The 14,243-nt window shown below is 38.3% G+C and overlaps 2 protein-coding genes across 2 annotated transcripts in view; one reads left to right on the forward strand and one right to left on the reverse strand.

The window, feature by feature from the left end:
* Nucleotides 1-1,836, forward strand: part of elapor2a (endosome-lysosome associated apoptosis and autophagy regulator family member 2a) — a 59,205-nt gene extending 57,369 nt beyond the window's left edge. The window contains exon 22 of the mRNA XM_056478117.1: nucleotides 1,139-1,836. Within this exon, the coding sequence (XP_056334092.1) occupies nucleotides 1,139-1,153 (15 nt within the window). The 3' untranslated portion in view covers nucleotides 1,154-1,836. The remainder of the gene's footprint in view (nucleotides 1-1,138) is intronic.
* grm3 (glutamate receptor, metabotropic 3) overlaps nucleotides 1,813-14,243 on the reverse strand; it is a 79,038-nt gene continuing 66,607 nt past the window's right edge. The window contains exons 4-6 of the mRNA XM_056478118.1: nucleotides 13,335-14,243; nucleotides 9,241-9,418; nucleotides 1,813-2,069 (exon numbers count right to left, since the gene is read on the reverse strand). The exon at nucleotides 13,335-14,243 is cut by the window's right edge and continues 167 nt beyond it. Of these exons, the coding sequence (XP_056334093.1) occupies nucleotides 1,993-2,069; nucleotides 9,241-9,418; nucleotides 13,335-14,243 (1,164 nt within the window). The 3' untranslated portion in view covers nucleotides 1,813-1,992. The remainder of the gene's footprint in view (nucleotides 2,070-9,240; nucleotides 9,419-13,334) is intronic.

Consider the following 14,243-nt stretch of genomic DNA (forward strand, 5'->3'; position numbering starts at 1 on the left):
TAAAAAAAACACTCTTCAAAATATAGAAATAGTTTGAGAGCAAATTATTTTTATTGTTGGAAGCTTGTATTCATATAGTGCTGTTTATTTGATTAAATATATTATTATTATTATTAGTATTTATTATATGCATATACATGCTTGTTTTAATAAAAACAAGTTTAGATTTGTCTGCCTGTTGGATTTTGGAGACCTATGCATCACAATGTGGTGCAATAGGACATGTGTTTGGATACAAGTCAGTTTTTTAACCACGCTTCGTTATTATTGTTCATTTATTTGTTTCCTGGAAATTAGAGCCGAATTTAGAAATAGTTTTGAAACAAATCTTTGCGCTTATAAAACAAAATTAATCATATGGGCTAATGGATGTCTTCAGTGGAGTGCGTACAAATTCCTTATCCACGAAAGTAAAGGAGTAAAGAGAAAGTAAAGAGGTCGAATGGAGGAGGCTCATTCTTTATCCTTGCACTTTATCGAAGCATTCAGTTTTTTAAAGGGAATGGAAGATGAGACTCTGATTGGTTTAAAGCATGTTATGCTCCAAACACACCCATAACTCATTAAAAGAATAAGCACAACCCTGTTATAACCCCGGAATTGTCTGATTTCAAGTGAGCCTTTAGTGTCACACCAAAGGACTTATATGTTTTTAGAAATATATGGATAGAGAAATGCCATTTACTAAAACAGCCACTTGTAAAATTAGGCCTAAGGTATTTATTAATGATTTTAGGATTTTATGAACTATGCTTGAGACAGTCACACCATAAGACAGTTTTTAGATCTGGCTAAAAATGTAATAACAACAGTTTTTATAAGAGGTCCGTAGAATATAAATAAATATTTAACCATTTACTGCATTTGAAATGATGACAATACTAATTATATACGTTTTTGTCATGTGTGACAGTGATAATGCAACGTCACGTTTTTAATTCTTATAATGCCAATAGCCATTGACTTGGATTTTGTGAAAAACCAAGCACTACTATTTCAGCTAACAATCTCCTATAATGCTCCGCTGAAGAAACAAAGTCACCTAAATCTTAGATGATCTGAGGGTGAGTAAATAAACAGTTAAAACTGTTGGATTTGTGGTGAACTATCCTTATATAAAGCCTTTGTGTTCCATCAGATCACCAAAGAGTAGGACAGCACCGGCAACGGCACCATGATGGTGGAAAAGAAGAATATGTCGACTTTGCAAGATTCACAGTACCTTACATGCTCATCTTCAAGACGTTCTGTCCCTGAAAGTTTCTCAAAGTCACAGGCAATGTAAACATTTATAACATGTATATGTATATATATACCATCTCAACATATATCATATCTGTGTTGCAACATCAACCATTCGCATATAATGCTTATGAGATGCAGTCAATGTAATATGCTTTCAGCTATCATGACAGTTTACTAAAGACGATGTTTTAACCTCTGGCGTCAAGACACTGCCTGTGATGAGACGACGTGAAGTCACTCGATGGTTTTCCTCCTCTGGACCTCGCGAAGACTCTAATACTGTCGACTTGTGCTGTTAAAACCATCGGTTAAGATTCTGTACAAAATGTACAACATAGAAATACATAGAGTTTAGGTTATTACAATGAGGCCTACAAAAGAAAAACGACCACAAATTGTGTCCAGTATTGCAGGCGGAGCCGTCTCTATCAGTCTCTATCAACCGTGACCCAATCGGAAACTGGTTTGCGTCTTACATCATCACATCATGGCCGTTAACACCATACATAATAAAGCTATCAAAACAAAAGGTTCCAAAATCTTTCTATAAAGGGTTTTTTTGTTCTTTTGTTTCTCTACAACAACGTCAGTTAATATTTACAACAAGCCCTAAAAATAATTTAATAATCGTCGTAATCATACACGCTTTCTACACAATGTAGGCAGACCTAGTTCTTGGGCAGAGCACAATGTGTGCTGATTGGCTAACAGTCGCTAAGGAGGAGGAGTCTGGAGGAAGGGGTGGGGTCACAGAGAGGAGGTGGTGGAGTCGACGATCTCCCTCCCGTTGCAGACCGTTGGAACGTAGTGGGCACTCACAGATGCTTTAAAAAAAGGTAAAAGAAGAATTAGATGGATGTTAAAGTTATGGATAGCATTTTATCTTATGCTTCTTTTTAAAAATTATTTACATAAAATTCTTCAAACAGACTTAGCAAAATGTAAATCATTGTAATGTTTTCTTTGAATGAGAGAACACATAATTGTAAGGTAAATATTCTAGCCTACAAGACTAGTTACTAGTCTTTTTCAGGCCATTTCAGTGTGGTTTTTTGGACCTATTTTCATCTACCTTTTTTTTTCTCCAAATCCTACTAACCACACAATTTTTTCCCCTAAAAAACTAATGTACAACATGTACAAGCATGCACAACAATATTTCTCGCATATTATTGTAGCACAGTTTGTGCTGAATACAAAAAAGTACATGTTGGCCAATACTATGTAATAAGTAGCTGAAATAAGCACAAATGCAGTAAAATATCATAAGGTTTAATTAGTTAAATTGTTAATGAAACTATGAAAGTAAATATATATACAGTTGAAGTCAGAATTATTAGCCCCCCTGTTTATTTTTTTTTCCCAATTTCTGTTTAACGTGAAGATTTTTTCAACACATTTCTAAACATAGTTTTAATAACTCATTTCTAATAACTGATTTATTTTATCTTTGCCATGATGACAGTACATAATATTATCTATCTATCTATCTATCTATCTATCTATCTATCTATCTATCTATCTATCTATCTATCTATCTATCTATCTATCTATCTATCTATATACACACACACACAAACACACATACACACACATACTGTAAAAAAAGTATATATTTATACATGCAGTTGAAGTCAGAATTATTAGCCCCCTTTTGATGTCCTTTAATATTTTGTTCTTCTAGAAAAAGTTTTTTTATTTCGACTAGAATAAAATCAGGTTTTAATTTTTTAAAAGCCATTTTAAGATCAAAATAATTAGCCCCTTTAAGCTAATTTTTTTTTTGTATAGTTTTTTTTTATACAATAACTTGTCTAATTACCCTAACCTGCCTAGTAAACATAATTAACCTAGTTAATTAACCTAGTTAAGCCTTCAAATGTAACTTTAAGCTGTATAGAAGTGTCTTGAAAAATATCTAGTCAAATATTATTTACTGTCATCATGGCAAAGATAAAATAAATCAGTGATTAGAGATGAGTTATTAAAACTATTATGTTTAGAGATGTGTTGAAAATAATCTCTTCGTTAAACCGAAATTTGGGATAAAAGAAAAATCAAAGGAGGGGGGGAGGGGGGGGGGGGGGGATGGGGCTAATAATAATTTGTGTAATAATGTGTATGTGTGTATGTATGTATATGTATATATATATATATATATATATATATATATATATATATATATAATTAAAAATAGTTTGTTCTTTAATTTATTCTGAATCTGCACTAACATTACAAAAACTAAAAAAAAAAATTGATTGAACACTAAGAAAAAAATATTATTAGTTTATTTAATTTAAAATTATTTAAGAAACATTTGTAAATTTTGAAATAAATTAGATGTACTTCAGAAGTATTAATTTTTAATTATTATTTTAATTGTGTTATTTTATTAAAATGGTATTTTTATCTAGTCAACTAACATTAACATAGAATTGCATTGTCAAATATTACATATATTATGATCTTGTTTACAGTGTTGGGGGTAAGACTTTACAAGTAGCGCGAGTTACATAATAATATAACTTTTCTAAATAACATGTAATGTAACACATTACTTTCAAAAATAAGTAATAATATTTGAGCCAATTTTTTAAAAAATGTAACACGAGTTACATTTCTGAATTAAAATTAAAGCAGACACAATGAATCACGCAGTCAATGAGAGAATGTGTTCATTATTTTTGACCGCATGGAAGAAAAGGAAAAGGGGATTGTAGTCTCTATGGACAGTGATTTTACTTAAGAGAAAAAGTACAAAAGCTGTGAACACATTGCTTTAAACTTTCATTAATCTGTATATACGGCATGTGTAGCTCTGGTGTCAGGAAGTTCTCAGATAACATTATCCTAAATTTTTTTTCTTGTGATGTGTTTTTTTTAAAGGTAAATGTAGTTTATATAGTGCATTGTTAATTGCAGGCCTCTGCCAGATAATAAAAAGTAACGCAAAAGTAACTTAAGGCATTACTTACCATAAAAAACAACAAAGTAACTCATCATTGTAATGCACTACTTTCAAAAATGACTTTGCCCAACATTGATTGTTTATTTGTTTCAATTTTGCTAAATATTCATAAACTAAATTAGGTTAAGACCTTTTAGAATATCTTTTAAAGAGCCCATATTGTAGGTTTTTGAAAATGCCCTTCCATGTAGTGTGTAACATAGCTCTAAGTGTAGTGAAATATCCAGCTAAGGCTTAAATCTGTAAGTGTACAGTGTTTAAACTATTGATTCATCTATAAAGGAGTCGACTCATAGTGCTTCAAATGAGTCGTCTTGATAACGAGTCATTAGGTGTTTCGTGATGACGCGGCTAGGAAACACAAGTAGTTGCACACGCAAGCCCGGGAGATTTGAAACCTCGCGGTTGAAATCGAAGCCTGGGGGGGATGGGGGGGATGGGGGGGATGGGGGGTGGAATCGCGGATATAACTGAGGACGCGGAGGGTGAGGGAGGTGTAGCCGCCGCGCCGTCTCTATTCTGGACGCGCTGGCCCTGTGTGCATGTGTGAAAAGAGCAAGTAGACTGTGACAGGCTAGGAGATCTCCTCGCCAGTTCTTGGACTTTTTGCTTGATAAAATAGTTAGTCGTCAGTATTTTCTAGTCCATCGTCTGTATTTACATTCACCCACTGGCAGCCAAAATCCACTATGAAGCGTGTGTGCACGGTGACTACTTTTATATTGTTGATTAGCTGCTGGGCATTTCACACTGTCTCGCCCTGAAGCCTGTCAGTGTCGTCAACCAATCACTGCAGGCTGTCATCGGTCCAATCAGTGCAGATTAGCTTCGCGCTGAGAAGGGGTTTGGGAACAAATGAATCACTGAACGATTCATATGAGAGTCGCTGGGATAATTAGGTAAAACTAAATACAGATTATAAGACCATGAAAGTGTTGTTTGACCTTGCATGCATATTAGACTGTTGTTGGAGACCCTTACAGCCTAAATATGACCCTATTTCATGTATAATATGGGCTCTTTAAAATCCAAAATTGCTCATTTTTTTATATATAGTAGGCACTAGGCTGTAATACATAATTTATCAAGCTATTCTGTGCATAATAAAAATAAATCATGCTTTATACTGCAGGGATAGTAACAGTAGTTAAAATGTGACTGAGAACACAGCCAGGGTTACATATGGCCAACTTGACTTAAAAGGCAGCACAAACTTTTCAAAAAGTTCCCAGACATGCTTTTTCCCCCGATTTGATTCTCCTCTCATCACCTTCCTCCCCCTGGTTTCTCTGCTAGCGAGTGACTGTATGTGATCTCTGCTCTGCTGTGTCTTCTCTTCTTTGCAGTGTCTGTCATGTTATTTATTAGATGGATAAAATGTAAATAAAGATGAAACTGTTTACCTGATCTGTTTTTGTGCTCGTGAATAATGCATCAGAGCAGAAGCGGGATTCTGTACACACATGGGCTTATTAGAACGGCCGCACTTTTCCTCTGGGCTCTTACACAACTGCTCTGTGTGACAATGCTGACATTAAAATCCTCTGTGTAAATTGGCATATCAAAGGGCTGTAATCACTGCAAACCGCCTGTGTAAGCACTGCAGAAAGTTCAGCATTGACATCCAGTTGGCCTTGCGTGTCACATGAATTCAGAGCACAAATGAACTGCTTTGCAGCATTTTTTCAATTTGTGCTGTTTTCAGTGTTTTTTTGCGAGTCGTGCCATTATGGCTTGCAATTTTGCATGCTTATGAAGCAAGTATGTAGGCTACTATACTTTATCATCACATTAGAGTCACATAATAACATAACCATGAAGATCCATGAAGCCGTAATGGTGATGCATTGATGGACTGTTGCATTGATGGAAGTGTTGTGAGAGGTTGCTATGGCATTGTTAGGTGGTTACAAGGTGATTGAGGGGTTAATTTGGCACTAGAATGTCATCTGAAATTTTCTATTCTATAAATAAACCACATTTACTGCATACACTACCTGACAAAAGGCTTGTCATTGAGTTGTAAGAGCAACAAATAATAACTTGACTTCTGGTTGATCATTTGAAAAAGTGGCAGCTGTTGAATTGCATCCCAATCATCCCAAATACTGCAGAAGACCTACTGGAACCCACATGGACCCAAGATTCTCATAGAAATCAGTCAAGTTTGAAGGAGAAATCATGGTTTGGGGTTACATTCAGTATGCGGGTGTGCGAGAGATCTTCAGAGTGGATGGCAACATCAACAGCCTGAGGTATCAAGACATTTGTGCTGCCCGTTACATTACAAACCACAGGAGAGGGCTTCAGCAGCTCCTTCCCATACTTCAGCCTCTACATCAAAGTTCCTGAAAGCAAAGAAGGTCAAGGTGCTCCAGGATTGGCCAGCCCAGTCACCAGACATGAACATTATTGAGCATGTCTAGGGTTAGATGGAGGAGGCATAGAAGATGAATCCAAAGAGTCTTGCTGAACTCTGGGAGTCCTGAAAGAACACTTTCTTTGCCATTCCAGATGACTTATTAATAAGTTATTTGAGTCATTGCAGAGATGTATGGATGCAGTCCTCCAAGCTCATGGGAGTCATACACAATATTAATTCTTTTTCCACTGCACCATGACTATATTCTGTACATTATTTCTGTTAAGTGACAAGACTTTTGTCTAAGCAAAGTCAGACCTTACTGTCCTAATTAAATCATTAAAAATCAAGGCATGATCATATATTTTTTTTATTTTGGTAAAATAAGCCTAATCTAGAGGCCTTTTCCTTTCATATAAGCCACTTCTGATACCAAATGATCAACTAGAAGTCAAGTTATTATTTGTTGTTCCTAAAACTTGAATAGGCGACAAGACTTTTGTCAGGTAGTGTAGATTCCATTCAATATTGAATCTATACATTCATTTACTATTCAATCTACATCTCTATCCAACAGCCACTGTTCTCTTGTTCCATGCATCCATTCATCCATCCATTCAACCATTTTTCTTTTCATCCATCCATCTATCCATCTGTTGATACAACTGTCAAGTGTTGTTTTCCTCCATCCATCAATCTATTTATCTGTACATCTGTCAATTGTTGTTTCCATCTGTCAATTTTTCTTTTTTATCCATTTGTTATTTTCATACAACAGTCTCTGTTTGGTTCTTTCCATTCAGCCAATTAGGCATCCATCTATCCATCTTCTGATCTTTTATTCCATCCATTCTTCATCCATTTATCCGTTGTTCTTTTCATCCACCCACCCATCCATCCATCCATTGATCCATCTATCCATTTAGAAAGTAAAATAGATATCCATTCATCAGTCTCTATTTGGTTCTTTCCATCCATTCATCCGTCCATCAATCCATGTCTCTAAACTTCTGTCAATTGTTTTTTATCCATTTGCTATTTTCATTCATCAATCTCTATTTGTTTTTTTCCCTTCATCCAATTATGCATCCATCTATCCATCTGCTAATCTTTTATTCCATACATTCATTCATTATCTTTTAGTCCCTTTCTTAATCCAGGGTCGCCACAGTCGAATGAACCGCCAACTTATCCAGCATATGTTTTACGTCCGGCCGCAACCCATCTCTGGGAAACATCCATACACACTCATACACTATGGGCAATTTAGCCTACCCAATTCACCTGTACCGCATGTCTTTGGACTGTGGGGGAAACTGGAGCACCCACGCAAACGCAGGGAGAACATGCAAACTCCGCACAGAAACGCCAACTGACGCAGCCGAGGCTCGAACCAGCGACCTTCTTGCTGTGTAGTGACTACCTATTGCGTCACTGCATCGCCCTTATTTCATACATTCTTCATCCATTCATCTTTTCATCCATCCATCCATTATTTGTATGTTTATAGTGGGAAACATTGAAAACTCTTTTGCTTCATTAGTTATTTCCATTCATCCATCTCTCTTTGGTTCTGTCAATCCATCCATCTGCTTTTTTTCTTCCCCCTTCTATCCATCATCTATAGATCCATCCATTTACTGTTCTTTTTTCCATCCATCCATCCATCAATCTATTTATCTATTTATCCATTTAGAAAGTAAAATAGATATCCGTCATCAGTCTCTATTTGGTTCTTTCCATCCATCCATCCATCCATCCATCCATCCATCCACCCATTTACAGTTTTTATCTTCCATCCATCCATCCATCCATCCATCTACTGTTATTTTCTTCCATCCATCCATCCATCCATCCATCCATCCATCCATCCATCCATCTACTGTTCTTGTCTTCCATCCATTCATCCAATCAACTATTAAACCATTTATTCATTTAGAAAGTAAAATAGATATCCATTCATCAGTCTGTATTTGGTTCTTTCCATCCATCCATCCAATCATCCATATTATACAATATTTGTATGTTTATAGTTAGAAACATGAAAAACTCTTTCGCTTCATTAGTGATTTCCATTCATCCATCTCTATTTGGTGGTTTCAATCCATCCATCTGCTGTTTTTTTTCTTCCCCACCTTTAATCCATCCATCCATCCACTGTTTTTTTTCTTCCATCCGTCCATACATCCATCGATTGATCCATTTATCCATTCAGAAAGTAAAATAGATACCCATTCATCAGTCTCTGTTTGTTTTTTTCCATCCATCCATTTACATTTTTTTCTTTCCTTCCTTCCTTCCTTCCTTCCTTCCTTCCTTCCTTCCTTCCTTCCTTCCTTCCTTCCTTCCTTCCTTTCTCTCTTTCTTTCTTTCTTTCTTTCGTTGTCCGTCCATCCATCTACTGTTCTTTTCTTCCATCCATCCATCTACAATTCTTTTCTTCCATCCATCTACTGTTCTTTTCTTCCATCCATTCATTCATACATACATTTAGAAAGTAAAATAGATATACATTCATCAGTCTCTATTTGGTTCTGTCTGTCCATCCATCCACAGTTCTTTTCTTCCATCCATCCAGCAAAACATCAATACATTTTGAACACTAAACAATTCACTTTCAAATGTTTATATCTAATAAATCTGTTTGTTTGACTGTTGATCTCACCGTGGGACGCATAGCTAGTTGCCGGCCCGCTCACGCTGAATCGGTTCATGTTTAACCGATGACTGGTGACGTTCTTCTGAGGCTGGAACATGATGATGTGGACCTTGGGGGCAAACATGCAGCCCAGCACCACAAATCCACTCAGACTAACAGATATACACATGGTTGTGGTTTGAACCTGAGGAAGAGAGACAGAGAGAAAAACACAATTCATTTCTTATCCTTCATTGTCTCTACGGTGACTCCCATTCATTCCGATAATCAGAAGCTATTAGTTGTAACTATCAAGATCCCCTTGGCTAATAAAGAGGTAGAGCAAAGGGGTATAATAACAGTGACATTTAGCGAAGTGCTGCGTAAATAGCATTTGATTAGAAGTAGCTGAATGTCTCCCATTAGGAATGTAATTTTCCTCCCTGCAGTTTTAGATCTTCATGTTGATCCCTATGGTCCCCCGTCAAGGCACGCCGCTGTGAGCCTATGGATAAGAGGACAGATATAACGCTAAACAGAACAGGAATATCTCAACCCCAAGGGAACATAGACCTTTACTAACAACTCAAGGATGATCCGTTTAAAGCATGATTTCACAGAGAGCCAAATTAACCGTATGATCAGTTTCAGACCTTTATCCCATTATGCTTTATCGTCGCGTTTAAATAAGTTTCCCATGTGTATGCACGTGTACTGATAAAAATATGCAGACTGATAAGCTGTTCTATTAGTCTTGCTCATATATTTCTGCAGTGGAATCAGCGTGAGCCATCTACAAAGCAGTCCTTATTCCATTGTGTTCTGCTTGGTTGGTTCGCGGCTCTGCAAGCATTTGCACTTGGGTTTCTATATCTTTCCACTATCCTGCGGTTCTACAGGCATCAGCATTCTGAGCGAGTGGTCTCTGAGGGCCGGGTCTCTTGAGCAAAGAGCCTCTGTTCGCACTTCATTGACTGTGGCCTGGTAAGACTCATTTTCGTCACTCTCTCGGCAAGAATTCCTCCTTGCGTCAGCGGGCCATCTATGTGCCTCTAACCAGTCTGGTCCTACAGCGCTGTTTGAGCACTTCAACTTTGAGATGGATTCGCTGGGTGTGGTGAATGACAAACTCTGTTATAGAGACGCTCAGGCACTGTCACACTGAATCACTCTGTGCGATATATTTGCTGCATCAATGAGCTATTGAGAAGTTGTCTGTTGAGGCTATGTGTTTGCTGAAGATTTAAATTTGTCAACAGATTTCTATCTGACAGTTCTGCTTACTTGGTGTAATTCCTAATACACGTAACAGCTATCCGAACAGCAGGCGTCTCACATTCCCACAAGCACGGATACAAGACAACATTGTCTGTTTTGCATGTTAATGGCTTTTTTCTGGTTCCACTCTTCAGCTCAGATCACTTTGATTTGTTTTCGCAAAAATAGATTAAATCTTCATTTAGCTTCAGGTACTGTAATTTGATCTGAGCGGTATTTCTGTTTACGTCAAACAGTACTGGACAAAATTGTGAAGAACTGGTTACATGAGTTGGAAATTTAATTGATTTGTCCACACCCTAAAGGGAAACTCATTCATATTGATTTGTACAGTATTGTTAAGTAAATTCTGGCATTATTTCACTGTAGAACACAAACAAAAAATACGTTAATGTTGACATTTAGGATTTTCCCCTTATCTGACCCATATATGTCTGGTTTTGGAATATCTAATAATAAACTCATGAGTTGATTCAGATGTTTTGAAAAAGAGGAGCTGGGAAATGTGTAGTGTTGGTGTGCCTTCAGGAAACAGGGTCAAAAAAGCTTACCACTTCTTTGAACCGGGCCAGGGCCAGTCAACTGAATCGTTCCTGGGCCCATTCAGAGTACTCACACTTGTCAAACTAACCAGGAAATGCGCCTGGGCATGGTTCGGATAGCATAATGTGAGTGCACCCAAAGAGGGAAGTGTTTTGGAGCTCGTTAGAGCTAAAATCTGAAGGACTGTTGCCTAAACTATATTTGAACCCTCTGGTTTCAGTGTATAGACAAAAAACAAACAAACAAAACACTGGAACAATTTTCAAATGACCTTCTTTTGTGTTTGACAGAAAGTGTAGGTCATATAAGTTTTGAACAACATGAAGGTTTAAAAATGGTAAAGGAATTGTATTTTGGGGTAGTTAATTTTTTTTATAGTTACAGTTAATGAAGTTTATTTGTAAACTACTTTTGAGAGGATCACATGCTTATGATTGAACGCAGCTGGTCCCGCATTGCAAATCATGATTCACCAATTTGACAATTCCTAAGTCTCCATATGTTCCATACCACAGCCATATTCATTTTGAAGAATCCCCCCTTCCTCCCTAACTTCTCCTCCTTTCCTAGATGGGTGGCAAAGTGGCTCAGTGGTTAGCACGGTTGCTCCACAGCAAGAACATCACTGGTTCAAGTCCTTACTGAGCCAGTTGACGTTTCTGTGCAGAGTTTACACATTCTCCCCATGCTCGTGTGGGTTTCCCACGGGTCCCCCGGTTTCCTCCCACCATCCAAAAACATGCAACTTAAGTTAATTGACTAATTCAAATCGGCACCATAAACATGCTACTAGTAAGTAGTTATCTTTTCATAGCAATCACAATTTTTTCATTTTCGAGATTTTTTTCATTTTTTCAGTTTCGAGATCTACCTGAGCTCAAACTCCCCTCTCGCCCAGCAACAGCAGGGAGCCCTGGACTCGAGGATCTTATGAGCTCAACCTCTCTCACAGAACAGCATGCCAAGCATGCTTTATAATCAATCATCAGCTGAGTGTGAACTCTTGAATTGCAGTTATATTAACTTTTTAAGGGGCCTTTGGAGGTGGGTCTAGATGCAGACCAGGTGTAGTTGCAAGGCGAACTGCATGTAATGCTGCCCCGCCCCTAACCCTACCCTTCACAGTGACGTCTCTAGCTCCATTAAGTGAATTGTGTCTGACATTACATGTCTGAAATATGCAGTCTCCGCTTGCAAATCCAAGTCTGCATCTAGATCAGGGGTGTCCAAACTACGGCCCATCTGCGGCCCGCAATCAGTCCTGTGGTGGCCCGCAAGGCTTTTTATAAATATGAATAGAATCTGGCCTGCTATACAAAAATGAACGTAATTAAATAAATAACCACCGGATATCGCTATGACATGCCTTCAATTAGGCAGCAGTTCCTGTTATGAAGTAAAATGAACCGAACAAACTAAAGGAAACATAATTGATAATCACGTTTTGGCGAGCCATGGCACAACCAAGAACAAGGAAAATCAACAGTGAGTGCAGGAAATTTCAGTCACGTTGGGGCAAAGAATATTTCTTCACAGAAGTCAGCGGAATATGTGTCTGTTTAATTATCCAGGAATTAGTTGAAGTAATGAAGGAATATAATATTAAAAGACATTATGAAACAAAACATCAGGCCTTCAGCTCTTACACTGGTGCCGAACGAGATCAAAAAATAAAACAATTAGCAGCTGCCCTATCAGCTCAACAACAGCAGTTTTTTCATGCTAATAAAGTGCAAGAAAATTCTACGCTGGCTAGTTATGAGGTAGCTCAGCTAATCGCACAGCACAGGAAACCCTTAATTGAAGGAGAATTTATATAGGAGTGTCTGAGTGTTGCAACTGTAATTTATATAAATTAGATGTATGAAAAATTTGTCCCGGGACGTTTCTTTTTTTTGCATCTGGCCCTCCGCCCAAAAGGTTTGGACACCCCTGATTTAGATACTATTGGGGGCCATTCACATATCACGTGTGGAGGCACACCGCTTCCAGTGTTTGTGTGCTCTGTTTTTACCTAGGTAATTTGTCTACCATAATTACTGAAATGTGTATTATTAATATAAAATGTGAAGCTGATTGATTGGTTCTTGTCATGATGTGTGGTGCGCTTGTGGAATTTTAAATAGTTGAGTCCAAAAAAGTGAGTTTGTAACATTGCCACAAGTTTTCATTGGAAATAATGAACTTGAGCATGCAAAAGATGTAATGTTTGAACCTGGCTCTTGGCCCTTTCCCGATCCTGTCCCCCCTCTCTGTAAATAATGCCAAAAATAAATTGAAAATTATAGTGTCAGACGTACCCTGTAGTCACTGGAGGTGACGTAGAAGATTGGCAGGAAGGCCAGCCAGATGATGCATGTGGTGTACATGGTGAACCCGATGAACTTGGCCTCATTGAAGTTCTCTGGACACTTGCGGGTCTTGAAGGCATAGACCGTGCAGAGTACCACCAGAACCACATCGTAGCTCAGCGACATCAGCATGCTAGAGTCCCTTACGTTACACTTCAAAATGACAGTCTGACGTTTCTCTGGTGTGGTGAACCGCCGCGTACCGGGCACTTCCAGCAGTAGCCATACTGACACCAGCAGGAGCTGAACAGATATCAGTGACAGACAGATAAAAACCTGTGAGCTGGGACTGATGAAGCGTGGCCGCTGAGCCCCACCCTCCTTCACACCACTGAAGATTCGAGCGATTCGATTGGTTTTCGTAAGCAAGGCAGAGTAGCACACTGCAAACGAGGTACCGAGGCCTAGTCTTCGCAACGTGCACACAATAGGTGATGGCTTTGCAATGAATATGAAAGTCATGACGTAGGACATGAAGACTCCCAGCAGCAAGATATAGCACAGTTCACGACCGGATGCCTTGACCAATGGTGTGTCATTGTGCCGAATGAAGACGATGAACACCATTAAGGTACAGATGAAGCCAACGCATGCAATCGAGATTGGTCCAATGGCCCAAGCATCCTCCCACATGATGTAGTCCTCCGGAAGGTCATAGCACCCAGTCAGATCAGGACGGGGCCACTGACCGGGTGCACAGGGCATGCAGGTAAATTCATCCGGAAGGTATTCATAAGGCTCGCAAGGAGTACAAATCCAGCAGCAGTATTCACCTGCTTGCATCTTCTTCATTTCGTTTGGAGCACAAGGGTCGCTGCATTGAGATGTGGGGACATCAGCTCCCCTTGGCCAGCCGAT

Source organism: Danio aesculapii, chromosome 18, assembly GCF_903798145.1.
Source record: "Danio aesculapii chromosome 18, fDanAes4.1, whole genome shotgun sequence".
NCBI classification, from domain to species: Eukaryota; Metazoa; Chordata; class Actinopteri; order Cypriniformes; family Danionidae; genus Danio; species Danio aesculapii.